General features: G+C 65.9%; 3 protein-coding genes across 6 annotated transcripts; 1 reads left to right on the forward strand and 2 right to left on the reverse strand.

Moving 5' to 3' along the window:
- The first annotated feature begins 682 nt into the window (after positions 1–682).
- On the forward strand, positions 683–4,299 carry LSMEM2 (leucine rich single-pass membrane protein 2). Of its 2 annotated transcripts, XM_075939539.1 has the most exons (4): positions 683–843; positions 1,342–1,479; positions 1,765–1,977; positions 2,690–4,299. In XM_075939539.1, the coding sequence occupies exons 1-4, from the start codon at positions 819–821 to the stop codon at positions 2,821–2,823; spliced, it is 510 nt and encodes a 169-aa protein (XP_075795654.1). In that variant the 5' UTR covers positions 683–818; the 3' UTR covers positions 2,824–4,299. The 2 variants fall into 2 exon arrangements, with proteins under 2 accessions (XP_075795654.1, XP_075795653.1); XM_075939538.1 differs by lacking the exon at positions 683–843 and having other exon boundaries at positions 867–1,479.
- A 148-nt stretch (positions 4,300–4,447) lies between these two features.
- LOC112547399 (interferon-related developmental regulator 2) lies at positions 4,448–18,872 on the reverse strand. Of its 3 annotated transcripts, none has more exons than XM_075939528.1 (12): positions 18,683–18,872; positions 11,458–11,574; positions 11,062–11,146; positions 10,622–10,746; positions 10,158–10,315; positions 8,374–8,424; positions 7,572–7,753; positions 7,358–7,463; positions 6,956–7,093; positions 6,543–6,671; positions 6,343–6,438; positions 4,448–4,702 (listed from the first exon to the last, which is right to left on the reverse strand). In XM_075939528.1, the coding sequence occupies exons 1-12, from the start codon at positions 18,855–18,857 to the stop codon at positions 4,622–4,624; spliced, it is 1,443 nt and encodes a 480-aa protein (XP_075795643.1). In that variant the 5' UTR covers positions 18,858–18,872; the 3' UTR covers positions 4,448–4,621. The 3 variants fall into 3 exon arrangements, with proteins under 3 accessions (XP_075795643.1, XP_075795644.1, XP_075795642.1); XM_075939529.1 differs by lacking the exon at positions 18,683–18,872 and adding an exon at positions 18,011–18,219; XM_075939527.1 differs by lacking the exon at positions 18,683–18,872 and adding an exon at positions 11,831–11,942.
- A 735-nt stretch (positions 18,873–19,607) lies between these two features.
- LOC102450441 (2'-5'-oligoadenylate synthase 1-like) lies at positions 19,608–25,172 on the reverse strand. Its single transcript, XM_075939530.1, has 6 exons — positions 24,953–25,172; positions 22,892–23,186; positions 22,498–22,673; positions 21,806–22,038; positions 21,094–21,238; positions 19,608–20,499 (listed from the first exon to the last, which is right to left on the reverse strand). The coding sequence occupies exons 1-6, from the start codon at positions 25,115–25,117 to the stop codon at positions 20,014–20,016; spliced, it is 1,500 nt and encodes a 499-aa protein (XP_075795645.1). The 5' UTR covers positions 25,118–25,172; the 3' UTR covers positions 19,608–20,013.
- Positions 25,173–27,410: the final 2,238 nt, after the last annotated feature.

Raw genomic sequence — 27,410 nt, forward strand, 5'->3', positions numbered from 1 at the left:
CCCGGCTCCGCTGGGTCAGGCCATGTTTGCATGCGAGCGTGACACCCCCTGGCACGAGGCTGGCGCTACAGTGAGCACATGCGTGGGCACGAGGGACTTACCAGCCGCGCTGCGGGTCAGGCCCTGCAATTAGCCGAGGCAGAATTACTCTTCCTCCGGCTTGGGGGGGGGACGGGGGACTAAGTGACTCCCCAGGCTCAGACAAGAACCTATGGGAGCGCTTGACTCCGCTCGTCCCATGCGTGCCAGTTCACTGCTTTAGCCACCAGCCCAGCCTGCCTCGTCCCGTGCGCTGCTGTGCCTCAGTTTCCCCACAGGCCACCTGCTGTAGCCGCTCTCCCAGAGCCAGCCTCAGCCTGGGCAGGACGTGCACCGTGCCCGGTGGTGTGTCTCAGGCGCACACGTCTCCAGTCCGTCGCGTTCCCAGCCGTGCCGAGCGTCCTGGCCTGGCTCCCGGGGTTAGCACCGTCCCGGGGGGCAGAGCGCTAAAGGGGCGTCTGAGGCACGTCATGAGCTGGGCCTCTTGCCCAACCCCCGCCCCACCGGCTGCTGGGCCCGCCCTGACCTCTGTGGCCTGTGCTGCTCCCCTTCCCCGGCTACCCCCCGCTGTGCCGGCGTCCCAGGCATGCCCCGTGTATAGCCCAGCGCCCCCCCGCGCTGCACTCCCCTCTATTTATAGCCCCTCTGTGGGCTCCGCTCAGGCCCTATTTTAAGCCCAAGCAGCTGACGGCAGAGCCGGCTCCCGGGGGACCTGTGGCCCTGCTCCGGCAGCTCCCGTGGACGGCCCCTGGCAGAGGGACGGCGGCGCTGGGCCCACAATGATGCCCAGGGAGGCTGGAGAAGGTACGGGGGGGTGGGGTGGACTGGAGGGCACGGGTGCCATTCCCCTGCCCCTGTGCCCGGCTTCCAGCAGCCTCCATGGGGATTTCAGCCAGCCGGGTGCAAGGGAGGGGTCCGGGTGCAGCGGGCAGCATGAGGCCTGGGAGAGCAGCTCAGAGGAGGCAGCTGCTGGCACAGGCCTGAGAGGGGGCCCAGGAAAGATGGGGGACCCCCCCCAGCCCAGGTGTGTCGGCCCAAGGTGGAGGATGGATACAGACAAGTGCCGGGGTGCGCCCGGCTGTAGCAACACCTGCCAGGCAGGGAGACGGCCTGATGCCAGCTGGGGAACCGGCAGCCTGCCCCCGACTCCAGCCATACCCCCAGGGTGCTGGGAGCGTGTTTCACCAGGCCAGGATGCCCCAGGGAACGAGCCTGGCACCTCCGGGCTGCTGAAGCTAACCGGCACTGGTGCCACCGAGCAGGCTGCGGGCGAGGGCCTCACGGCGCCACCTCCTCCCACAGAGCCGGCAGCAGCCGACGCCTCCCCCGCCGGGGACCCCAGCGACCTCAACAGCGGCAACCTGGTGGAGATCAACCTGCACTCGGTCGAGTCCATCAGTGACCTGCACTGGGCGTCCACGGGCCACAAGGCCCCAGAGGGTGAGCGCCCCCCCACTGAGGCTGGTGGCTTGTCCACGTGGGGTGGGGGGGACCCTGATCCCAGGGCCGGCCCAGGGTGGGGGGGATCCCTGAGCCGCTGATCCCCAGGGTCCCGCGCTGGGCACCAGGGCCCAGCATGGCAGCAGAGATCACACGGAGCACAGCAGGCTGAGCCAGCAGGCATGGGGGGCAGGGGGGAAATGGGCAGGCACAGACAGGGCTGTGGGGGTGGCAGCGTGCCAGGGGCTGGTGTCTCACTTGTTTCTAACTCCTCCCCCCCCCCAGAGAACGGTCCATCTCCCTCCACCACCCCATGGACCCCTCCGGCCAAGTACCGTGGGGCTGGGCCAGCGCTGCTGCCGACCCTGCGAGCCATCCGCACCGCCCCCCTCTGGCCCCGTGTCCGCCCCGCCTGCTGCCGCCCGGCCCTCCTCACCCTGCTGGGGGCCCTGGTGCTGGGCAGCCTCGCCCTGGCCACGCTGGCCGTGTACCTGAGCGGTACGTGCGTCTCCTTCACTCCGCCCCGCTGGGCACATGGGACCTGGGGGGGGGGGGGGGGGGCATGTGGGACCAAAGCACTCGCTGCCCCAGGGTGAGGGGGGGGGCAAGGTAGCCATGCTGGGAAAACACAGGCACAGGCCAGCCTGAGGGCCCCTAGCCCAGCCCTAGTGGGAGCAAGAGCAGAGCCCCCCACCGCTGCCATCCCCCTGCAGCACGGGGAGGGGGGGGGTTGAGCTCTGCCCATGGTGCCCTCGTGCAGACAGGCCCCGCTCCCAGCCCTCGAGCTGAACAAGGTGGGTACAGGTGGTGGGGGGGGACAGTCACTGCTCCCACCCCCAGGCCCAGCAGGGGGACACGAGGCACTGCTCCCATCCCCGGCTCCGTGGGGCACTGCTCCCACCCCCGGCTCTGTGGGGCACTGCTCCCACCCCCGGCTCCGTGGGTGGCGTAGGGCACTGCTCCCAGAGCAGGGCCAGCAGGTGGCATGGGCAGCAGCACCAGCTGTGTGCCAATGGGTGGGATTCTGGCTTTGAGGGCAGTCGCTGGGCATCACCCAATGCCCTGGCTGAGCTCAGGCTGCCCATGGGGGGTGCTGCAGCACAGCAGGCCCCAAGTTCGAGGCCCGGGGTGGGGAATCCGTGGCTCTTGCCTTGGCCACGGGCCAGAAGGGCTGGGGGGAAGCGCCACCCACGGTTCCCTCTCCCCCCAGTCCTGCAGAGCGAGTCGCTGCGGGTCCTGGCCCGCTGGCTGGAGGCCCAGGAGGAGTCGGTGCGGCAGATGAGAGGCACCAGCCTGCAGCTGTGGAAGTGGCTGAACGCCAGCGCGCCTGAGGCCCAGACGTGAGCTGCCCGGCGAGCCCCAGGGCCAGCAGCCTGCGAAGGACTGAAGGGTGGGGGTAGGAATCCCCAGTGTTACCCCAGCACCTTATTTATTAACCCTCCCCCCTTCAGATTCTGTACGTGGCCAGAACGCCGCACCAGCCTCCCCTCCCCTGGGGCCCAGCCACCAAGCCTGGCTCCAGCACAGGGTCCCCACCTCGGCAGGTGCTGCCCAGGCTGGCTCTGCCCCAGCTGCGGACACCAGCCAAGCACAGCCAGAGCTTCAGCCATGCGGAGGCTGCCCCTTAGGGCCGGGACAAGGGGGCTGCAGGACTGGGGAGCACCAGCAGAGCGAGGAGCAGCAGCCCTAGGCCCCCACGGCCCGGCCCCTCCTGCCCGTAGCCCATGGAGGGAGTTACCCAGGCCGGGGGGTGGATGCTCCAGCACCAGCCCAGTTCAGACCCACACAGCTCTGCTTGGGTATCAAGGGGGCAGGGCTCCAGCTGTTCTGGGGGGCAGACTGGCTCCTGCTGGCCCTGGCAGCCACAGGACCCAGCAGTACAATTGCCCCCCCCATGCCAGGCAGGGTAGCTAGCATTCCCCCCCCCCCTGACTCCAGCAGCCCTTACAGGGCAGGAGGGCTGTGGGCAGGGCTGACAGGGTACCCGCCCTGCTTTGGCACAGAGGGGGTGGTACAGCACCCTGGCCCTCTCAAAAGGCATGAGGCCCCCACCCCCCAAAGCAGGCCAGGCAGCCTCACCCCTTTGCCTTTTAATGATCAGCAATCGCAAGACAAACTCACTCCAGCAGCCCCCAGGCAGGGGGAGCCCCCCGGGCCCAGGGCCTACCTCTGCCCCTGCACCCCGGCAGCCCCTGGGATGCGCCCAGGCAGCCAGCCTGGGGCCCTGCCCCGGTGGCAGAGGCAGGGAGCCCCCGAAAAGTGCTTCAGCAGAGGGGCTGCAGCCCAGGGCCAGGCCGGCCCCATCCCCCCTCAGGGGGCGAGGGGTCACAGAAGAAAGTGAAGGTGCAGCCTAGCCCATCCCAGGGGGTTGTTTCCATCCCGGGGGGGCACAGAGGGAGGGGAGCATTTCCTGGCTTTAACTGCCCCCCCCCAGCACCTGCCAAGCAAGGCAAGAGGGGGCATGGCTGACAGCCCCAGGAACCCGCCCCCAGGGGTTAGAGGCTCAGCCGGGGCTAGGCCCAGGCTTGATCCTGGAGCCTTTGTCTGATTTTTCCACTCGCTGCTGGTCACCCTCCCCCTTGGGAACACTGGGGCCAGCAGAGCAGCCACCTCCCTCTCCGCCCGCCTTGGGCAAACCCCCCATGTCCCACCCTCCTGGCACTGGCCCCACGCAGGCGCCCACTGCTGCTGTGCCCCTGGGCGGGGGGCATAGTGCAAGCATGGGTGTATGGGGGCGGGGGCAGGGGCGACCCCCCCACACACGTACAGTCACGTCAATCTCCCAGTCCCACGGCACTCGGCCCAGCCAGCCCAGCCGGGCAGGGAGCACACGCAGTTCCAGGGCTCAGCACCGGGCCGGCCCCGGGCAGCAGCATGAGGCAGGTAAAAATCACCAGCTGAAAGGCAGGAAGAGCCCCCCCCGCCCCGCTGACGTTTTTGATTAAAAAAATAAAAGCAGGCCCTGGCGCCTGGTCTGGCCGGGGCAACCGGCCTGGCCATTTCAATGCGAGTCTGTGCAGCATAAAGGCCCCAGGGCTGGGGCGAGGGGCCGGCGGAGCCGCTGAGCAGGGAGGGCTGCACGCCCCCCGGCTCCCCCCGCGTCACAGTGGTCCGGGTCTGTGGGCTGGGGCGGGAGCGGCCCTCACAGGACGTCGGCTCGCTTGTCCCGCACGCGGCTCCTGGCTTTCGTCCGGGCTTTGAAGGCAGCCGAGTTGTACAGGTGCTGGGGGGAGAGGGGACATTAGCGGGGGGAGGCAGGACTCAACTACCCCGGCCAGGCCCAAGGTAGCTCGCTTGCTGGCAGTGCCGGCGCGGGGAGCTCCCTCGGCCAACCCGGAAGGCTCTTCCTGGTCTCCCACCCATTACCCAGGCACTCCAGCTCCACGTCCAGCCACAGGGCTGGGGCTCGCTCCCCGGGACCCAGCGCCTTCCCCTCTCAGCCGGCAGGTGGCCAGGCCCAGTCCTGCATGACCAGAGCTCCCACCACCACAGGTGCCAGGTCCCTGGCCCCAGGAGCCCCCGTCTTGCTTGGCTCTGGAGTCCCGCTGCTCGGGGGTAATAGACTCATAGACTTTAAGGTCAGAAGGGACCATTATGATCATCTAGTCTGACCCCCTGCACAGTGCAGGCCACAGAATCTCACCCACCCCTCCTAGAATAATCCTCTCACTTATATCTCAGATATTGAAGCCTTCAAATACTTTGAAGGCCCCAAGATGCAGAGAATCCTCTAGCTGTGATCTGTGCCCCATGCTACAGAGGAAGGCGAAAAACCTCCAGGGCCTCTGCCAATCTACCCTGGAGGAAAATTCCTTCCCGACCCCAAATATGGCGATCAGCTAAACCCTGAGCATGTGGGCAAGACTCACCAGCCAGACACCCAGAAAGTTCTCTATAGTAACTCCTATCATCCCTCCATTGACCTATTCCCACTGATAATGAATGGTCAATTAGTTACCAAGATCCTGTTATCTCATCAAACCATCCCCTTCATAAACCCATCTAGTTTAATCTTGAAACCAGATAGATCTTTTGCCCCCACTACTTCCCTTGGAAGGCCGTTCCAGAACCTCACTCCTCTAATGGTTAGAAACCTTCGTCTAATCTCAAGTCTAAACTTCCTACTAGCCAGCTTATATTATATCCATTTGTTCTTGTGTCCACATTGGTATTAAGCTTAAATAATTCCTCTCCCTCCCTGGTATTTATCCCTCTAATATATTTAAAAAGTGCAATCATGTCCCCCCTCAGCCTTCTTTTGGTTAAGGTAAACAAGCCAAGCTCCTTTCATAAGACAGGTTTTCCATTCCTCGGATCATCCTAGTGGACCTTCTTTGTACCTGTTCCAGTTTGAATTCATCCTTCTTAAACATGGGAGACCAGAACTGCACACAGTATTCCAAATGGGGTCTCACCAATGCCTTGTATAATGGCACTAACACCTCCTTATCCCTACTGGAAATACCTCGCCGAATGCATCCCAAGATCGTATTAGCCTTTTTCACAGCCATGTCACAATGGCGGCTCATAGTCATCCTATAATCAACCAGGACTCCGAGGTCCTTCTCCTCCTCTGTTACTTCCAACTGATGTGTCCCCAGCTTATAACTAAAATTCTTGTTATTAATCCCTAAATGCATAACCTTACACTTCTCACTATTAAATTTCATCCTATTGCGATCACTCCAATTTACAAGATCATCCAGATCTTCCTGTATGATATCCCGATCCTTTTCTGAATTGGCAATAGCTCCCAACTGTGCGTCATCCGCAAATTTTATCAGCCCTCGGCCCACGCGCAGCCTTCTCCAGCGCCTGCCCCCTCGGCTCACTGGCCCCCAGAGGTGGGGGCGGGGCACATACCTTCTCGAAGCGGGAGATCTTAGTGGCTTTGAGAGCCGCCGCGTCCAGCACCAAGGGGGGCCCCAGGTCAAAGATCTCGCGCAGCAGCTCGTTGTTCTGGGGACGAGGCGAGAGCAGGCGATGAGCCCCCGGCCGTGAGCCCCCACTGCCAGGAGACACCCCTCCCAGGGGGTCTCGGATCCCACCTCCCCGGCTGGTACCTGCAGGTGGTGCCTGATGCCGGAGCCCAGCACCTCCTTGAAGGCGTGGTACGTCCTGCGCCGCACCCAGCTGTCCACGTACATGCACTCCAAGCCAAACCGGATGGTCTCCTCATGGCACTCGCCGCTCTGGGGGGCAAGCGGGGGCATCAGCAGGCAGCCAAGGAGCCCAGGAAAGGGCTGCCCCCCCCAGCCACTGGGCAAAGCGGCTCCCAGCTCCACGGCCCGCGCTCCGCACAGCAGCAGAAGCCAGCTGGCAGCTCTCCCGCAGCCTGCTGCTGGGCCGAGGTGCCCGCCTGAGGCCGCAGCAGCTTGCAGGTTTATAACCCCCAGGACCGGCTGCCCTGCCGCCCCCCCTCCCCCCAAGGACACGCTGGCAGCAGCCTCCCCCTGCCCTGCCCCCAGCCGGGCACCTCGATGAAGTGCAGCACGTCGCGGAAGATGGAGCGCTGCCGGCGCCGGTCGGTCTTGGCCCGGTACTTGTTGCTGTCGGTGGCCAGGGCTTTGAGCTTGGTGCACAGCAGGTCGGTGCCCTCGTAGCAGAACTCCTCCTGTGCGGGAGGAGACGGGCTGGTGGGACCCCCCTCGCCGCCCCAGGCCTGGCTGGGAGCAGGGAGGAGCCGTGCCCGGGGTGAGCTGGCAGCCTTGCCAATGGGCCCCGCCCACGGGGCAGATCCCCACGCCCTGGGCATCCCGGGCCGTGACCTGTGGCAGCCGGGGCAGAACGGGGCCCCAGGAGCACGGGGAGCGGGAAGAGCCCGCCAGCCCCCTCGCAGCGCTGAGCCCGCCCCAGCCCCGTGGTGCCCCGGCCCTACCTCCAGCTCGTGGGCCAGCTCGAAGAGCAGCGCGATGCTCTCGCCCGCCACGATGCGCAGGTCCACGGCGTCGCTGGACAGCAGCAGCGGCAGCGTGAGCAGGTGACTGCGGCAGGAGAGAGGGGCTCAGGCCGGGCAGGGCTGGAGTCTCCCCATTCTTACCCCCGGCCCGTGGGTCGGCCCTGTGGCTCCGTGGCAGCGCCACGTCACTCACTTGTCCAGGATCTTCTTGATGCGGGAGCCGGGGCAGATGGTGAGGAGCAGGGACCAGGACTGGAGGGCGCTGCGGTGCAGCGTCTGGAGGGGGGGGCTGTGGTGGGCGGGGACAGGGCTGCCCTCCTCCCGGCAGGACGCGCCAAAGATGCCCTCCAAGCAGGCGAGGCAGGAGATCAGGTCCTAGGGCAGGAGAGACGGGGGGGTTACATGGCCGGGGAACTGAAGGGCAGGAAGAGGCCCAGCAGCAGCCTCTGAGCAGCGCATCTCAGCTGGGTCTGCCGGGCCCAGCAGCTGGTTCTCTAGAGCAGCTCCAGGAAACCCCTGGACAGGCCCCGCCCCCCCATGGGCTGCTGGGGGGGGCCCCCCTCTGGTGCTGCCCCATTGTCCTGCTCACAAAGACCAGCCCCAGCCCCTTGCTGCCTGGGGTGCCGGCAGCAGCTGGAGGGGACGGGAAATGGGGGCTCAAGACTGACAGATCCTATGCAACCCGGCAGCCAGCTCCCTGGTCCCCCCCGAGGGCGCCCCCCAGCACGGCTCTCCCCTGGACAGCTGCTCTGATAACCCCTGAGGCTCACAGCCCCCCGGGCGGGACCCTCAGGCCCAGGTCACAGCTCGGGACTGGCTAAAGGGCAGCCCCCGGGTCGCACGACGGCCCTGCACACAGGGCGGGCTAAGAGCAGCTTCCACTGGCGCGGCCAGCCGAGCCGCGGTGCCTCTGGCGGGGGGGGGGGGGAGGGCGGAGCAGCCCCCTCGGCGTTTCTGTCTCAGGCACCCGTGGGTGCTCGCTCGCAGGCAGTTACCTCCACGTCCGCAGCAGCCACGTAGCAGCACATCCCCAGGGCCATGGCGCACTGCGGAGAGAGGAGCGGGTTATGGACACAGCACGGGCCAAGCCCTGCCCCGTGTCTGAGCCACGCGACCAGGAGCCTGGGCGCCCGCGTCGGCCCCTAGCACAGCAGGGGCTGAGTGCCGCCTGCTGGCCCGAGGCACGCTGCCCGGGGGCTCGGGAGGGGGCTCCGGGCCTGCCCAGGGAGCCAGGCAGGCTGGACAGGGGGACGCTGAGCCCCCAGCTGGCCTTGCAGAGAGCGAGGATGGGGGGACCTGTCCCAGCTCCACGCAGCCCCCATCTTGGGCCGTTCCCCGGGGCTCAGCCCGAGCGAGTCCAGAAGCAGGTTGGCCCGGCCATGTCCTCGCTGGCAGCTGCTCTCCCTGAGGAAGTGGGGCTGGTGGAAGGTGCCCGGTTCCAGGCCTGGCCGGTGTGCAGTTCTGGGGCTGTGCTGACAACCCGGTGGCAGCCTAGCTCAGGGCAGCCCTGCCCAGGGGCAGGAACTGGGCGCCGCCTCCACACGGCTCGCGTCCCAGCGCTGCCCGGGGGCGGGGTGGGAACTGGGCACCTGCCTCCACACGGCTCGCGTCCCAGCGCTGCCCAGGGGCGGGAACCAGGCACCTGCCTCCACACGGCTCACGTCCCAGCGCTGCCCAGGGGCGGGAACCAGGCACCTGCCTCCACACGGCTCGCGTCCCAGCGCTGCCCAGGGGCGGGAACCAGGCACCTGCCTCCCCACGGCTCGCGTCCCAGCGCTGCCCGGGGGCGGGGTGGGAACTGGGCACCTGCCTCCACACGGCTCGCGTCCCAGCGCTGCCCAGGGGTGGGAACTGGGCACCTGCCTCCACACGGCTCGCGTCCCAGCGCTGCCCAGGGGCGGGAACCAGGCACCTGCCTCCACACGGCTCACGTCCCAGCGCTGCCCAGGGGCGGGAACCAGGCACCTGCCTCCACACGGCTCGCGTCCCAGCGCTGCCCAGGGGCGGGAACCAGGCACCTGCCTCCCCACGGCTCGCGTCCCAGCGCTGCCCGGGGGCGGGGTGGGAACTGGGCACCTGCCTCCACACGGCTCGCGTCCCAGCGCTGCCCAGGGGTGGGAACTGGGCACCTGCCTCCACACGGCTCGCGTCCCAGCGCTGCCCAGGGGTGGGAACTGGGCACCTGCCTCCACACGGCTCGCGTCCCAGCGCTGCCCAGGGGCGGGAACCAGGCACCTGCCTCCCCACGGCTCGCGTCCCAGCGCTGCCCAGGGGCGGGAACCAGGCACCTGCCTCCACACGGCTCGTGTCCCAGCGCTGCCCAGGGGCGGGAACCAGGCACCTGCCTCCACACGGCTCGCGTCCCAGCGCTGCCCAGGGGCGGGGTGGGAACTGGGCACCTGCCTCCACACGGCTCACGTCCCAGCGCTGCCCGGGGGCGGGAACCGGGTGCCTGCCTCCACACGGCTCGCGTCCCAGCGCTGCCCAGGGGCGGGAACCAGGCACCTGCCTCCACACGGCTCGCATCCCAGCGCTGCCCAGGGGCGGGAACCAGGCACCTGCCTCCACACGGCTCGCGTCCCAGCGCTGCCCAGGGGCGGGGTGGGAACTGGGCACCTGCCTCCACACGGCTCGCGTCCCAGCGCTGCCCGGGGGCGGGAACCGGGCGCCTGCCTCCACACGGCTCGCGTCCCAGCGCTGCCCAGGGGCGGGGTGGGAACCCGGCGCTGCCTCCACACGGCTCGCGTCCCAGCGCTGCCGCCCCCGACTCGCTACTCACGCTCTGGCGGGCGACGGGGCTGGCCGAGGCGTCCGTCAGGATGCTGAGGAGGAGGGGCTTCAGGCTGCGGAACACCTCCTCCCCCTCGGGCCCCGCGCCCATCTGAAGGCACAGTAGTGTGAGAACGCTAGCAGCCAGGGCCTGCTCCTCCCCTTTGCCTGCCGGGCACAAGAGCCTGCATCAGCACCAAGAGCTTCTCCCCCCAGCAGGGGCCCTCACACCCCTCAGCCCGGGCGGGTGCAGGAGGGGCCGCGGGGCTCAAGCGGAGCGAAGCCGAGACCCGGCAGGGCTGGCTCCTGCATGAGGGCTGGCCCGCCCGGCCAGGGAAAGGTGCGGGGTGGGCAGAGGCTCTGCCTGGTCTGCCCCTCGGGCCGCTGCCCCCTCTCTCCGCGGGCGACCCGCCTGGAGCTGCAGGGGAGACGGGGCCCCGCTAGGGGGGGCTGGACGGGCAGGGGCAGCCGTACCTTTCTTCAGGCACTTCTCCAAGGAGTCCGTGAGCGTGAGCCGGCGCTCCAGCAGGAAGTCGAAAAGCAGCTTGGAGGAGAAAGCCAGGCGCAGGCTCTCCAGCGCCGCCTGCCGGGTCTTGGAGCTGGAAACAAGACCCCGTGCTAGATGCTGAGGGCGAGCTGGGAAGGGCCAGCCCCTTCCCTGTAGGCTGCCCGGCCAGGGCTGTGCGCCTGGGGCTCCGGCGCACACGTCCAAGGGCCGCTCCGCAGCCGCTCGGGGAGCCCTGCTGCGTCTGGCTGCGGCTGGGGGAGGCCCAGGGACGGGACAGGACCCACGGCTCCCATCAGGTCACAGACCCCTCCCGGCGGGACAGGAGGGGAGCTGGGGCTGGGACCCGGCCGCGCCTGCTGGCCCGTTCAGAGCACAGGGACCCGCGGGGCTCCGGGCCCGGTCTCACCTCTTGGCGCTCACGTGGTCGATGCACTCCTTCAGTTTGTCTTCCACCTCCTCCTGCTGCGCCTGCTCGTCCACCCCATCGCTCCCTGCAAGCGGCAGCCGGCGTCAGCGCCCCGCGGGCCTCGGCCAACCCCCGCGCCCGGCCCCGGGAAGGAGAAACAACCGGGTGCCGCCTGCCCACAGCCACTGTGCTGCGGGGGCGCGACCGGGAGGCCACGGCGTGGCCAGCCAGAGCCCTCGCGCCCCACCCGGCAAAGCACTCCACGCAGCTGAGGCCGGGAGTTAGCGGGCCCCGAGCGTTATGAGTGGAGCAGAGAAGAGGGGCTGACGAGACCCCCTAGCTCCAGCGCCCCAGGCTTGGCTGCTCCTGCCGGCCAGCCCCTTCGGCGTCACTCACCGGTGCCCTCCTCAGCGACGCTGGTGCCCTCGCTGGCGCTGCTGTAGTGACTCAGCACTTCGCTGGCTGTCTCGTCGTCGCTGGCCGGGGCCTCTGCCTTGCCGCTGCTCCGAGCTCCTGGGGCCGGAGGAGGAAGGGGGTTCGGCTGAGGGGAGCCCCACGCCTGGGGAGCCCTGCTTGTCCCGGGGCTCAGCCGCCAACCCCACCCCGAGTCAGAAACACGACCCTCCTGCCCGGGAGGTGCCAGCCCTGAGCCTGGCTTGCCCATCTAAGGTGCCAGAGACGCTTGCCAAGGGAGATCTCGTCAATTCCCTCCGCTCCCCTGGACCTCCCGTGTCCCCCTGCCCAGCCCAGATCACAGAGCCTCACTCACGGGGCACCCCACTGGGGCTGCTGGCTCCTCCAGGCTGGGACCTCGTGGTGCGCGTGCAGAGCGCCCCGCCGCCCATCGCCCTGTGCGGGTGCCACATGCCCCTGCTGCAACGGGGTGCCGGCTGCAGCCCCACGGGTGCGGCGTCTACCCCAAGGGCTGGGCCGGCCAGCCCCACACCTCCCTGCCGTGCCGCAGGCGCTGCCGGCGAGCGCAGGTCAGCACGCAGCCAGGGAAGGGGCAGCATCTCTGCAGATAGCGAGGGAGGGGACTGGCAACCCCACCCAGTTTAGCCAGGCCGGGAGCCGCCGATAACCAGCCCCACGCAGGCCGACAGGAGAGAGCAGGGAGCCAAGACTGGCCACAAAACAGCTGAATGTGCCGAGTAAGCCAAGAGCGAGTCCTTGGCAGGCTTCGCCGGGCCCTGCGTCTCCCCCCCTTGGAGCAGGGCCAGGTCCTGGTTTGTGGTGCACCCAGTGCACCAGCCACCCGGCACGGCAAACCCAGGCTGGCAGGGTCACCATGGGCCCAGCTGATCGGAGCAGGCTCTGAGCACGTCGACAGCGAATGGGGATGCGTGGGGGAGGCAGCCGGTTGCTGACGGCTGGGGAAGCCCAGAACCAAGCGCCCAGGGTTTCCCCTTCTGCCTGCCGGGCAGAGTCGAGCCGCTGCCGTGGATCTGGGTGGGTGCCCCGAGGGGTGGGCTGGGCGCGAGCGCGCCGGAGAGGTGCCTGCACAGGGTGGGCAGGGGGCTCCAGGGCACGCTGGGCAGCAGCCCACGGACAGAGACGGGTCTGAGTCACGTCAGTCCCGCACCCCCCAGCAAGGCAGCGCCGGAGCCCAAGGGAGCGGCAGGGGCTGAGCCAGCCGGCTCCAAGGGCATCATCTGAGCCACCCCGCAAGCCCCGCCACTTGTATTTCCCCAGGGCAAACCGGCTCCACCGCCCCATGGGCCTGGCATGGGGGGGATTGCTCACAGCTGGGAACTGTGAAAGCAGAAACAGCGTGATGCCACTTGCCAGCTGGGCGCACACGGGCCGGCCTTCCCGAAGCTGCTGGGAGGGCAGGCCGAGGGGCACGCCGGGCACGGGCCAGGAGCGGCTGCTCGTGGCGTCACAGGGAGGAGAGACGTGCCCGCTGCCAGAGAGCAGCCAGGAGCAGCCCTGCGGAGAACGGCCCCGAGCGAGCCTGGCACCGCAGCGGGCAGCCCCAGCAGGGCGTGTGCACAGGCCAGAGGCGCGCAGGCCCTGGAAAGCCGAGTGGTAAACAGAGGCCACCTCCCCTAGAGGGGGCAGCGGCAGAGCAGAGGGTGCCCGGGGCAGAGGCAGGAGGCAGCTAAGGAAGGGGACTGGGCCACCCTTTGAGTTCACTAACGCCCGGGGCCATAGCAAGAGGCTAAGCAGAAGGCAGCCGGCAGAGCGAGCGCGGCTCGTCCATGCTGCTGGGGGGTAGCGCTCTGGCGGTTCCCACGTGGCGCCGGGCGCACAGCCCCACGGACAGGGCGCAGGGCGAGCGCACAGCCAGCCTGGCCAGCGAGGCCCCCCCAGCAGCGGACGGGGGAAGGGCAGCGGGTTGAGATCCTTCGGAAGCAGAGTCAGCAAGTCCCTGCAAGCGCACGTGGGGGTCACGGGCCTTTCGAACCTGAAAGGGACACGGACCTGTCCCGAGCTCCCTGCCAGCGGGCAGCTCCGCTCCCTAGAACAGCCCCCTGCGGAGCTCCGCAGGGGCAAACTCTCTCCCCAGGCTGGCTGCAGCGAGGGGCCCGCTATTCCCCCCCCCCCCGGCCCCAAGCTGCTGTCAGGGGAGCAATGAAGGCAGCTCTGTATCGGCTAATGGAGCACCCCGCCGGCCAGGCGCGCCCCAGCACCGACCCCCCCCCCAGCAGGGGAGGGAGGGAGGGAGAGCCTCTTTGTGCCCCCTCTCCCACCACAGCCAGGCCCACCTACCACGGAGAGATCTGCACTCTGAAACCTTCCGGGGGAGGGGGCGTCAAATGGCCTGGAGCCAAGCGGCCACTCGCCAAACCAAGATGGGACTGCCTGAGCCAAGGGCGCCCTGCCAGAGATGCCAGCGGACACAGCAGCCAAATCTCACCCTGCACAGCTCTCTGGCGACTGGATTTAGCCCTGGGCTAGTACGTAGCTAGAAAATGACTAAGGGGCTTTGTGAACATGTAACAAACATGACAACCCGTGTTACAGCCATGTTAGAAAACACCCTGTTCAAACCCAGCTCTGGCTGGCTGGCTGTTTGGAGAGCGGTGCCCGAGGCAGGGGCTGCCCACGCTTTGGGGCAGACCCACCTTCCACAGGATCCCACAGGACATCAGAGAGGGAACGGGGCTGGCACAGCACTGACTTCCAAGCATGTAAGCAAACGGCGGTCTGGCACCGTCGCAGCGGCGTGTCTGGAATACTGCGAACAGCTGCGCGGGTGAACGCACAGGCATCCGGCGCACGCTGCCCATGGCTCTTTCAGCGGCGAGGCACGGACAGCTCCAGGCTAGGTCAGCGACAGCACAGGGCACAAGCTGAAACTTTCACCCAGCTTAGTGAAGTGTTTCCCCTCGGAACGACCTCGCGAGGGTCCCCCACTGATGCAGGAACAGAGCTGGGGCTAACAACGCACTGCCCGGCAGCCACTCAACGGCAGACAGCACCAGCTGCATAGTCAAAGACTTGTCTCGGAGGGAGAAGCTTTACTGCTACGTCTCAGAGGTTGAAAATACACATCCAAGTATGCCTGCTCTCCTGTGGCTCTCACGCCTTGCCTTCTGGGTGGGCCAGATCCTAAGCTACGTGAGGCAGAAACAGGCTACTTTGCTACGGCGTATATAGCATTGCGGGCCCTTTGCTAGCAGCCAAGAACATGAAACGGAGAGGAGATGGAGCACCCGATTTCAGACGACACACTTCCACACAACAGCAGAACCAGCGTGGCTTGCAAGTGCTACAGCTTTGTATAACCACTGCGAACAGACACATTTTTGCCTGCAATAGGGATGTGAAGGGTTAACCGGTTACCTGGTAAGCATCATCCTTACCGGCATGCTTACTCGGTAATCGGCAACGCAGCCCAGCCAGAGCGGGGGGCTGCTCCAGCTTAGCTGGGCCTGCCACAACATGGGGCTGCTCCAGGGTTAACCAGTTAAACACAGCACTTAAAAAGTTAACTGGTTAAGCGGGAATCTACATTCCTAGCCTGCAAGACTTTCTTGTTTGCACCCAGATATCAGGGCATTGGAAGACTCCGGGAGCTAGCAAGCATAGGCCAGGTAACGGACCCTGGTTGACAGAAGGCATCCTCACTGAAGCATTATTTCATGCAAGGACGCTACTTCGGAACAAGATTAAGAGCGAGCTGGAAAGCAAAAGCGGAGACAGAGAAAACAGAAACGGGCTTTGGAAAGGAGTAGTTCAACAAAGAAGTACGATTTAAAGACACGGTCAACTTGGAAAAGGGTCCCATTCACGTCAACCGTGTTGTTAAACCCATCAGCTAGTTACAAACACAAAAAGATGCAGACAGACACTTTTTGGTTGCGTCTCCACAGTGCCTAGCGCAGTGGGATCTCGTCCATAACTGGCCTCTAAGACGTTACCACAACCCATAGGCCGAAAAATGAAACGAGAGAATCAAGTCTCTGCTCACCCCAGAGTACTCTGCACATCTGAGTTTCTGTTCCCCGCCATGCTGCTGAAAAGACCTCGGAACAGCAGCACCAACCGAAGCAAAGCAAACGAACCCTTCCATTGTTTTAGGAGGAAATCAGACAGCAGTTACTATCTAACTGACTATCGGAAACGGGGATTAAAAGTTGGTCTGTTCCAAAAATCAAAGGTAACCCTTTACATGGTTTAGAACTCTGCTAAAGGATCTACAACTGCGGTGTCCAATAGGGATGTTAAGGACTAGTCGACTAATCGATTCCCCCCCCACCCCGCTGCCTCTATCAGACAGAGGCAGCAAAGGGGGGGGGGAGGAAGGGGTACGTCAAAGCGGCAGTGCCACACAGAGCCTGGGATCAGCTGTGCAGCGATGCCCAGTGTGGAGCCTGGGGTCAGCTGAGGAGTTCAAAAGCGTCCGTGCCAATCTAGACGCACTTTTCTGCAAAAGAGCCCTGATCACCATTTTCGCGATCGGGGCTTTTTTGCGCAAAACAAATCTGAGCTGTCTACACTGGCCCTTTTGCGCAAAAAGACTTTTGCCCGAACGGGAGCAGCATAGCATTTCTGCAAGAAGCACTGATTGCAGACAGTAGGAAGTCAGTGCTCTTGCAGAAATTCAAGCGGCCACTGTAGACAGCTGGCGAGTTTTTCCGCAAAAGCAGCTGCTTTTGCGGAAAAACTTGCCAGTCTAGACACAGCCCACGGATCTAGAGCATCCTTCTGTTTTTCCTGGCGTAAGAGGCACGAAGCCACCACATAACCACGGATATATTCTAGGCCATCTACTGAATCCTGAACTTCCACCAAGTCCCCTCCTGTGCTGAAATCTTTCCCCTTCACTAAGCTTTGTTAGTGGGAGCACATGGGACCTACTTTTGCTTACTTCCATTTCCCCCCATGAAAACTCGGTTCGGCTCCCAAAAATTTTAACACACAACTTTGAGGACTTCACTTTGGCTGCTACCTAATTAAGGAGAAGGAAGCGTACTGCAGCTGTCCCTATCTGCAGCATGAGGTGCAGTATGCTATCGGCACTTCTGGGTGCTTCGGCTACAGCAGAACACGCATGCTAGAATCGGCAGTTGGCACAGACTTCCAAGCACTACTGAAGAGGGCCTTGAGCTGCCCTGATTTTGGAGGCATTCCCTCTTGCCCCCAATTTCAGCTTAAAATGCCAAAAAGCATGATTTTGCTGTTGGATGTACATACCTGGTACTTGGCCAAAGTTTGAGCCCCCTGTAAATACACCATGCCATGCATCATTTTCAATACATGCCCTGAGCAAGTTTCACTACAAGGGGACACTCACTGCACAAAACTGAAGAGAGCTGCACCGATAGGTAAGCATGTTTGCACCTGCTGTTTCAATTCACAGGGCCCTAAGCCAATAAGACGCACGATTTGTTCAGCTAAATCCATCACAGATAACCATGAGAGGGGCTGTGGGTTCAAGTCACTGCTCCACCCGAGACCCCAAATCAGTCACTGAGCCACATCAGCGCTACAGGAAGTAGTCACGGAGCCGCGGGGCCAGAAAGGGCAGCGACTGCAGCTCTGCAAGCGACAGTAGCAAGGCGGTGGGACATTCTTCTGTCGACCTAGCTCTGCCTCGGCCCAAGGGGCGGGGAGGCTGGACTTGCTGTAGCACCCAGGCATGTGGATTCTGCAGAGCCCGGTGCGATGGACTAGATCAGGCTGTGCTAAGTGTAGACCGGAGCAGTCTCTGTGGGGCGGGTAGCAGTGTGTTGTTGTGCAAGTGCCAGGCACAGACCAGACCGGACCCTTGCTGGGGCAGGTGTTTTACAAACGAGCCCGGACGCGCTTGCCCCCTTGCCAGCCCGCCTGAGCAGGGAGTGCAGCAAGCGGCGCGAGCCCCCAGCAGCCTGCGCACAACTGCCAGCGCACTCAGGGAGACCAGGGCAGGGAGTGTGGGGACAGCCACAGGGCCCCGGGGGGAAAGGCCCAGGGCACAGCGGAGCCTCCTCCACCCCCCTGCGGTTTCAGTGCGGACGCGCTCCAGGGGCACCCGGGACACGCCACCCTACCCGCAGCCTGCCCCAAACCTGCCGGCCCAGCTGTGCCCCCTGCCCACGTGCCGGCCCAGCTGTGCCCCCTGCCCCAAACCTGCCGGCCCAGCTGTGCCCCCTGCCCCAAACCTGCCGGCCCAGCTGTGCCCCCTGCCCCAAACCTGCCGGCCCAGCTGTGCCCCCTCCCCACGTGCCGGCCCAGCTGTGCCCCCTGCCCCAAACCTGCCGGCCCAGCTGTGGCCCCCTGCCCACGTGCCGGCCCAGCTGTGGCCCCCTGCCCACGTGCCGGCCCAGCTGTGGCCCCCTGCCCACGTGCCGGCCCGGTAACAGCTGTCAGACTCTCCCGGTCCCTCCCAGCCGGCCTCGACCCCACACGGCGGCCGGGACCCCGCGGGGGGGGGGGCCGGGGCAGCCGCCCCCCAGGGTAACCCGCCCCCCCCCGCGGGGAGCCCCCCCGCCTTCCCGCGCCCCCCCCGGCGGGGACTCACCGCGGGCCCCCTTGCGGGCCGCCTGCGCGCGGCGGGAGCGGGGCATGGCGGGGCGGGCGGGGCGCGCGCTCTCAGGGGCCGGGGCGGGCCGCGCGCGCTGCGGGCTGGGGGCGGCCGGGGCCGGGCGCTGCCTCCGGGGGGAACCACGCGGCCGCCGGCGCCACCATCTTCCCTGGCTCGCGGAGCGCTCCGCCCGCCGCCGCGCTGCCCCCTGGGAGGCGCAGTCCGCGAGGGGCGGGGCTGCGGCGCGCCGCGCTTTGTGACGGGCGCCCGGGACTACGAGGCCCGTGATGCTCCGCGCCGGGGGGCGGGGACTACAAGTCCCAGCAGGCAGCGCGGGCGGGCCGGAGCCCTGTTAACCCGTGCGCTGCCGGGGCCAGGGCTGGACCCAGGAGCCGCGTCTTGCACCTTAGCCCCGCCGAGGCTCCTAAAGCCCTTGGGACGCGGCCGCCCCGCCCCCCCCCCAGGCTGCCCCTCCGCTCGCGCGGGGGCTCCAGGGAGACCGGGCTGGAGAGAACCAGGGCCCCGCTGCTGTGAGCGGGGCCCGGCCGGGGGGGCAGCACCGCACCGGCCCCGGGAGCAACTTAGCGCGATTAAAGCGGCTGATTGACCCTCGTGCGCCTGGCCTATGGATTCCGTCCCCCCGCCTGCCGCGCCACCTGGCCCACGCACCGGCTCTGCGCCTGCCGGGGGGCGGGGACGTGGAGTCAGCCAGGACCGAACCTGGGGCGGGTAGACGCTGCAGGGCTCTGGCAGGCTCAGGGGCCGGGCGGGGGCCAGAGCAGCAGGCCCTGGGGGTGTAGCGCCCCCTGCTGCACACACGCTGCCATCCCATTGGCTCCAACATGAGCCCCAGGCCCCGGAGGGTTGGGGGGAGCTGGGCAGGGGCCGGGAAGCAGAGCGAAGGGCACCCCGGGAGCAGGGCTGGCTGGGTCCTGAAGCCTGCAGCTGCCCAGGCTCGGTGGGGCTGGTGCCTGCCTGTGACTGGTCCCAGCAGCACTAGCAGCCCCCTCTGTGTGGTGGGGGACACGCCCCACTGCTGAGAGTGGCAGAGCCCGGCTCAGGGCCTGGGTTCTAGACTGGCCCATGGCAGGGACGCTGCCCACGGTGAATCCCTCCCTCCCCACAGCGTAGGGCCATGGGGGTTGGCACGATCCCTCTCCAGGGCTGGGGTCACACTGGGGGAAAGGAGGGGACTGGCCCCAGCCAGGCAGGCGCGGGAACTCCCCATGCACGGAAGAGAGGGAAACCGCATGTGATGCCCCAGTGCTAAGGGGTGATGCCGGCTTCCAGCCCTAGCCCATGTTGGCCCCTCCCTCGTCACCCCGCCAGGGCACAACAGCTGCTGGGGGACCCCGCAGAGCTGAGGCTGGTGTGGCTGCTTGGAGGAGGGGCCCATGATGGCGCCACGGAACCACTGCTGGATCAGCTCGAGGAATTATTGTGGGGCAGGGCTCCAGGCTGCGAGACACAGGGGCTCCAAAAGATGATCCAACAATCCCTCAGGCCCGGCCCTCTCCAAAGGACCCCCGGCTGGCTGTATCCGTGGGGCAGATGGGACTCGCGTGCCATGGACACAAGACTCGGGAGCCAGGGCTCACGGCAGCTGTTTATTTCGGATGACAAGCGGCACACACGGTAATGGAGATGGCGACAGAGCAGAGCGGCGGGGGTGGAGAAGGAAGGGGGCTAGAACAACAGGACTAAGGAACAAGTGTCTGGTGGGCGGCCAGCACTCATCTCTGCGTGGGGGCCAGGCCTCCCGAGAGGGGCATGGGGCGGGCAAGGGAAACCAGCTTCTGGGAGTTGTGGCAGGAGGTGCGGGGATGGGCCTGCGCGATGGAAAACATGGCTGATTCTGGAAGCGGGGGCATTAGATTTCACACAATAGTTCTTGGGAAACAGAGACCTGCCAGCTGCGGTCTCCTCTGTGCTGCTCTCCCTCCTGGAACCCAGCAGACGCCTGCCAGAGGAGATGCAGTTCCGGGGGGCCAGGGAGCGCCCTACCCCCCTCTAAGGCGCAAAAGCAGGAAGATTGTGCTCTGGCTCCGGATCCTGTAATGGGCGAGCGTGTGGTCGTCCTGCAGCTCTTTGGAGTCGTACGTCAGGCGCTGCTGGCTGGCGTGGACCCCTGTCTGATTCTCCACCCGCGTCTTCAAGCTCAGCACGGTGTCATTGGCGCGGACGTCATAGACGGAGGTTCTGCCGTTGTGGGCCTTGACGAAGATCTGCATCTCCTGGGGCTCGGTTACCAGCAGCAGCAGCGCGGTGCTGTCGAAGATGCCGTGGGATGCCAGCGTGGTGTTGTCAGGCAGCGGCTGGTTGGCCAGGCGGGGCTCCCGTAGGGCCAGGCGCTGCATGTAGGGAGAGATGCTCCAGGCACGCTCGAGCTCCTCCTTAACCTCCCAGAAGGTAGTGAAGGGGCTCAGCTGCAGGGCCAGGCTGACCCCGGAGAGCTGTGTCACCATCACCTGCCCGGGTCTGGCTGGCTGCAAGAGAGACAGGGAGAGGGGGGTGAGCAGGGCTCAGACTGCTCAGTGGGGCAGCAGCAGCCTGGTGTGGGAGTGGGAGCCCAACAGGAACGTTTCCTGCAGCTCTGGGGCCATCAGAGAGGGGAGCAGGGCACTGGCTGGCTCCTCCAGTCCCAGCCTCTTCCAGCAGGGGGCACTGTGGGGAGGGGACAGAATGCTGGCTGGGGGGGGGGGGTCCCAGCTACTCCAGTCCCAGCCTTTCCCAGCAGGGGGCGCTGTGGGGAGGGACAGAATGCTGGCTGGGGGGGGTCCCAGCTACTCCAGCCCCAGCCCGTCCCAGCAGGGGGCGCTGTGGGGAGGGGGAGGAGCACTGGGTGGAGGGGGCCTCCTGGCTCCTCCAGTCCCAGCCTTTTCCAGCAGGGGGCGCTGTGGGGAGGGGGAGGAGCACTGGGTGGAGGGGGCCTCCTGGCTCCTCCAGTCCCAGCCTTTTCCAGCAGGGGGCGCTGTGGGGAGGGGGCAGGAACATAGGCCACAGCAGGAGCTGCCAGCTACTGCATGGTGGGGAGGCTCTGAGGGGCAGCTGTGGGACGTGGCCCCGCGAGCCGTGGGTACCTGCACGTCCCAGCAGCGGATGGGGGCGAGGCCGTTCTTGCAGCACAGCTTGTCCCGGCAGACAGCCGCTTCTTTCGCCAGCAGGTCCCACTTCTTGTCCCGCCCCAGGGTTCCTGTTGGGTCGGCTGGATCCAGGATCACGGGGCTGCAAACACACAATGGGTTCTTTCCGTCAATGGCTCCTGGCTAAGCAACTGCCCTGTGGCCGGGAGCTCTGCTATCTGCCCCGGCCTGCCGCCACTGCCAGCCCAGGGTGTTGCCGGATGCCACACGCACTCACAAGCCCTCACGCCTTCAGTGTCCTCATTCCCACCGTGCCCCTGGGGAAACTGAGGCATGGGTAATGGTGGCAAAGTAGGTGACATGCATGTGCCAGGCTGTGAGCGCCCCACCCGTCCTCCATCAGAAGGCTGCTGCCCAGTGGAACCCCTCTCCCTGCAGTTAATGGGGTTTGGCCGGTGAGCTCCATGGGGCTGGGGGCTCCCTGGCAGCGTACGCCCCCCACGGCAGCCTGGCTCCACCTCGAGCAGGTCATGCTGCGGGCCGTAGGCTGTCGGCCCCACTGCTGCACTGGTGCTGAGTGTAACCGCGGGGGCAGGCGGAGAGACGCTGCCCGTTTGTCCCCAGGTCCGACAGACCCCCCCCCCCCCCAGGAAGGCAGGCTGGTGTCCGTGAGCCATGCAGGGGCGGGAGGAAGCAGACGGGGTCTCACCGTGGCGCCTGCAGCAGCCGTTTGACATGGGGCCCTATCACGGGGGACGTGAGGTCGTAGAATTCGGTCCAGTAGACGCAGAGCTCGCGGTACCGGACCAGCAGCTCCATCACCGTCCGGAACCCCTCAGCGGTGCTGAAGTTCTCTGCCTCCCGAGTGCCGCTCTCCCAGGCGTAGATGGTCAGCAGCTCCAGGGCGTATTTGGCTGGCAAACCCGACACCCTCTGGGAAAGCTGGGAAAGCAACGGGGGAAACCGGCCTGAGACATGAAGTGGGAGTACGGAGCCTCAAATCTCTGTTGCTGCATGGCCAGGTGTGGTCCCCCCCAGCCTACACCCTGTGCTCTGCCCACACCCTTGGGTGCTTAGCAGGGGCTGGGGAAGGTGAACCGGGGCACCGTGAACCAACTAGTGCGTATGTGGAATCCAAGCTGCTCAGCTGTGTGTCAAGGCCCTATATTGCTAACACAAGTGGGGATTCTCCGTTAGTATAGGGGGCAGGGGTCCGTGCTTCTGAAACAGAAGGATCCCCGTGTTACCCCACTTCCAGCGGGCTAGGAAAAGAGCAGCCAAAGCCAAGACAGCCGCTGGGAAGCCAAGGGGTCTACCTGAGGGGGACCTCCCCCTCTTGCTGCAGGGAGACCTCTGCATCTGACAGGCAGTGAGAGACAGTGGGTAGCGCGGGCTCCTCACCTCTTTGTACCAGTGCTTTACCAGCCGCAGCAAGTTCTTGAGTTTGGCCGGGCGCCGCTTCACGAAGTCCCTCTGCAGCTCAGTGAAGGAGGTGCAGAACTCCCCGGGCCCGGCGCCGGTCCGGATCAGCGCCTCGTAGATCTGGGGAGAGGGCTTGGTGCCTCGAGTCACATGCCCTGGAAGGGGAGGGAAGGGTCACAGTGGGCCAGCTCGGGACTCCTGCCCCGTTGGTGCCAGGGGAGTGTGTGCCTGGGGGCTCCGAGGGGCGGCCTGTCCCATGTCCATGCACAAGGCGCACCCTTGTTCCCAGGAGCTCTCAGGACAAACCCCAGGCCCCACGAGGCTCCTGGGGCTCAGGGGGCCAGGCTGAGGGGCAGGGATCCGCGGTGCCTACCTAAGGCATCATAGGCCGGGAGCATGTCCACCTCAATGGATTCCTGCCGCTTCTTTGACTGGATGGTGATGGAGAGCGAGCGCGGGCAGACGCCCTTCCTCTTCGGTGTCGAGAGCTCCACGCCCACGCTGTAGGCGATGCTCTGCCGGCACCGGTTCAGTTTCTGCTCGATGGTGCTCAGCACAGCCGCGCGCTTATCCGCCTGATCCTTGTAGCTGGAGAAGCAGCTGAGGAACAGGACCAGATCCGCGTCCGACTTGTTCTTCAGGGCCGTCCCCTTGCCTGCCGAGCCGCCCTGCCAGGGAACAGAAGCATTCGCTCATTGTGCTGCCCTCGCGACGCCCCCAGGGCGCGGAGTCGCCCCAGGGCCCGGCGCCCAGCCGCAGTGCTGGGGGCACGGAGACACTGGGGCTCATGAGACAGCGGGTGGGGGTCAGAGCTGGCCGAGGCCGGGGGCTCCCCATTCAGGTGCCAGAGCAGACGGCCACAACGGAGGCAGAGGAAATGGGGCATCTGGGCAGCGCTGGCAGGGACAGCTGTAGTGAACGGATCCCTCTGGCCAGGCCCCGAGAGCCGCACTGAACCTGCATGGACCGTTCCCGCGCCAGGGCTGCCCTGTTTCTGGGAACTTTTACCCCCAACTCCTCGGCCTTTTGTCAAGAGCCAGACCAGGCGCGGGGGGAGCAGAGACGCTGTTGGCGAGTGAAGCGGCTGTTAGATTTTTGTCTTAAGATGCTCTAGCACCTGGGCGCCCCCTGCAGGCTTTGGGGCAGGGACTTGAAACGTGGCAGTGGGGCGTCCGTGGGCTGCGCCTTTCGCCACCCACCCAGCTACGACCCTTCCAATCGCTCCCTTCGCCCACGCTCAGTACAGCCAGGCCGGGGTTGGCCAGCCCACCGGATAACTAGCAGGTGTAGAACACGTTGCATGGTCAAAGCCCACCTCCCTGTGGCTTCAGTTGTGGCTAGGAGTGCTCAGCCAGTCAGACCCCAGGACTCTGGGCAGGCTCCCCAGAAACGAACACACATTGTGGGAACATTTTTAAGTGACTTGCCCAGCACCACACAGGAACTCAGTGTCAGAGGTGGGGATAGAGTTCAGTTCTCCAGGGTAGCATTCAGCTGCCTTACCCAGGAGACCCTCCCTTCTCTTCCGGCAACCCCAGCCCCATTCCTCCCACATCTTCCGACTGCTGTACGTTCAGGAGGGGCCGCAGACAGCCCTCGCCTTCACTACATGCCCCAAATCCCCCTAGAGCAAGTCCTCCCTGTGCACTGAGTGAGGCAGCGCCCTACGGCACAAATAATAGGGGATCCTGTCTTTAAAGGCTGTACTGTAATGCAGCTGCACAATGGGGCTGAGTTAAGGTTAAACAGGTGACCTTAACACTGGCATTTCTGAATGTTTGAGTTGCAACCTCAAGAGCTCTCTGCCAGTGTAATTTGATTAGACATAATAAATTGGACGGGGGGGGGGGGATTGTATGAACATCCCGTCCTGGGGCTGGTAAAGGGGAGTGCTGAGAGCCACTGGGTCAGAGAAGGCCGATGGATACCCTGCCTAATAGTGCTAGATTAGAAGGCACCACATTGGAAAGAGCTGGGAGGTATTTTTGGTGCCCCAGTAAATCGTTACCCCGCGGATGTTGCTCAGTGAGGCCACGAGCGTCTCAGCCCAGGCCGCAGGATAACGAGCACGTCCCGTGTGCATTTGGCAGGAAGGGACATGCCCAAGGGAGACAAACCCTCATGCTTCAGAGCTGCACTGGCCGCTAGCAGTCTGTGGGCAGGAAGAAACTTCCCCTCCTGGCAAAGGATGGTCCAATTGTCCGCAAGGGGATCTCTTGTGCCTTCCTCTGAAGCCGCTGGAGGTCCCTGTCCCAGACAGGATCCTGGGCTAAACCTGCGCCGACCCCACCAGCAAGCGAGCAGCCAGGTTGGATTTGGGAGCCCGGCTGGCTCTCGGACCGCGCCGCGGAGCGTTTGGCTTGCCCAGTCCTGGACGCACGCCCTCCCCTTCTGAAAGGAGCCCTGGCGAGCACCCGGTCCAGCCCAGCCTCACCTTCACCGTCTTGAACAGCTTGATGTCCTCGAAGCACGTCTCCTTCAGGAAATCACAGAGCCGCCGGACGGTGTCCTTCACCTGCAGCCGGAACTCCTCGCTGGGCTGGAGGTTCTCCATGATCCAGGTATCCAGCGAGCCGGCGGGCACTTCGTACAGCTCCATCTCTGCAGCTTGGCTCCCTGCTCCTGCCTGTCTCTGACACTGCCGCTGCTGCTGCTTTTAAGCAACCCGGGCACAGCCCCACCCGCCTCCTCCCCTGTGGATGGCGTCAGACTGAGCTTGTTAAGGTGGCCTGGCTACAGGGCTGGGATTCCCCACCAGCCACCTGCTGGGCAGGGGCCAGGAGGGAAACAGGGGGCAGCCCAGTGCACACCCCCATCCCCAGCTGCTGGGGTCCCGGCTGGGGGCCCCTAGGCCTGGTTGGGGAGCGCGTCCATGCCAGCCCCTAGGCTGAGTTTCTGCCCCTCTCCCTGCCTGAGTGACACTGACCGGAGCTGTGTCAGTTTCCGGCTGGGGTGGGGTTCCCAGAATGGCGGGGATCCAGGGTCACAGAACTGCCCCAGCAGGGCAAGTACCAGCTCACCAAAGGGGCTGGGGGTTCTCCGGCCCTGCCCCTTTTAAAAGCAAGACCCGACGCTCGGCTGGCCGGTCTGCGCCCGCGGTTGGGCTGGGCAGGGAGGCCACAGGAATCTAGGAGTCAATCGGACCCACCTGGGCACCCCGACACCGAGCAGCCGCAGGGGCCCACAGGCCTGAGTGGCATTCCCAGGCCTGGCAGGAGGAACTGGCCAAACAGGAGAGCGGGGGGGGGGGGGGGGGGGACATGCATCCCCCTGCGGGAGTCAGGGCACAGAAGCATCCAGGGGAACGCTTTGGGCCTGCACCCTGAGGCCACCTTAACTGGCAGGGGCAGAGCGGGGGGGGGGGGGGGGGGGGAGTTCCCCGGTTTCATTTTCCTTTCTGCTGGAGAATGGAGAATCGAAACTGTCAGGGAGGGGCCAGCGTCAGCGTCACCGTCACCCCCTCCCCCCCCCCGCATCACATTCCCTTTCCATCTCTGCCCTGCACCTGCCTGGCCGGGGCCGGAGGGAAGCTGAGCGGTGCAGATGGTGGCACCGGCTGCCAGGAGCCGCGGGCAGCCAGAGAGCGGGCGCCCTGGAGCCAGGCCGAGGGGCTCATGTCCATGGCAGGTCCTTGCTGCCCAAGCCCCTTCCCCCGCCCCAGTGTAGGGGCGCTGCCCCCCTGCCGACTGGGCACGAAGGGTCAGGGAGAGGGCAGATTGGGGCAGCCCTGCCCCATGGTGATTCTCCACCCTGCACCGTCCCTGGGGCCCGAGAGCCGCAGGGCAGCACCGGGCTGGGCCCTGCCCCACACGTGGGCCCAGGGAAACAGGCCAGTCTGGGTGTACGACCGGAGCCAGGGACCCTGCGCCAGGCGGGCTGCCGTTCCCACACGGGCAGTGGCCCCTGGCGCCAGAGGTCAGGGCAGCGGGCACCCGGGCAGTGCTCCCACCATGGGCCCCGGCCGCCCTTCGCCCCAGCCCGTCCCACTGGCCACCCGGCAGCCTCGGGCCCGTCCCAGCCCCTGCCAGGTCCGAGGGGGCTGGTGTCCTGCCGCCAATGCACCGTCCTGTCCCGGGGCCATTGGGACCCTGCACCCTGCCCATCAGAGCTGCCGCCCCAGGGCGGGGGGTGCCGGTTGTTTCGCCCCCCCCAGGGCACTATCAGGGGGGCCTACATGGGCCGTAACACCAAGGCGACCCTGGTGCGACCGCTTGGGCTGGGCATGACCCGTCCGACAGCCCCACGGGTGGGAGGCGGGGCAGCAGCCAAACGTGTACCCCACAGAGCTGGTGACGGGGGCTCGGGGAGCCAGGGGAGCTGGGGGCCACACTCCTGGCCAAGGCCTGGCCCTGCCGGGGTGCGCAGGGCGCTGAACAGGCCTGTGACGGGGCTTTGCCCTGCCCTGAGTCACCCGCCCGGCCAACGCAGGGTCCGGCAGGGGCTGAGAGCGCTGTGGGGGGAACGGGGTGGAGCAGGAAGTGGGGGGGCAACAAGAGAGAGCAGCTGTGAAGGGGATGGACAGAGAAGGGGCAGTGGTGGGGAAGGGAAGGTGGGCAGAGGCGAGGGGTGCTAAGTGGCTATGGGAGGCGGGGGGGCGGTGAGGGGTGCTGAGTGGCTGTGGGGGCGGTGAGGGGAGGGGTGGTGGTGAGGGGTGCTGAGTGGCTGTGGGGGGGCAGAGGGAGGGCGGTGAGGGGTGCTGAGTGGCTGTGGGGGGTGGGGGTAAGGGTGGCAGTGAGGGGTGCTGAGTGGCTGTGGGGGGCGAGGGGGAGGGGTGGCGGTGAGGGGTGCTCAGTGGCTGTGGGGGGCAGAGGGAGGGCGGTGAGGGGTGCTGAGTGGCTGTGGGGGGCGAGGGGGAGGGGTGGCGGTGAGGGGTGCTGAGTGGCTGTGGGGGG

The sequence above is a fragment of the Pelodiscus sinensis genome, chromosome 11, assembly GCF_049634645.1.
Source record: "Pelodiscus sinensis isolate JC-2024 chromosome 11, ASM4963464v1, whole genome shotgun sequence".
Classification (NCBI taxonomy): Eukaryota; Metazoa; Chordata; order Testudines; family Trionychidae; genus Pelodiscus; species Pelodiscus sinensis.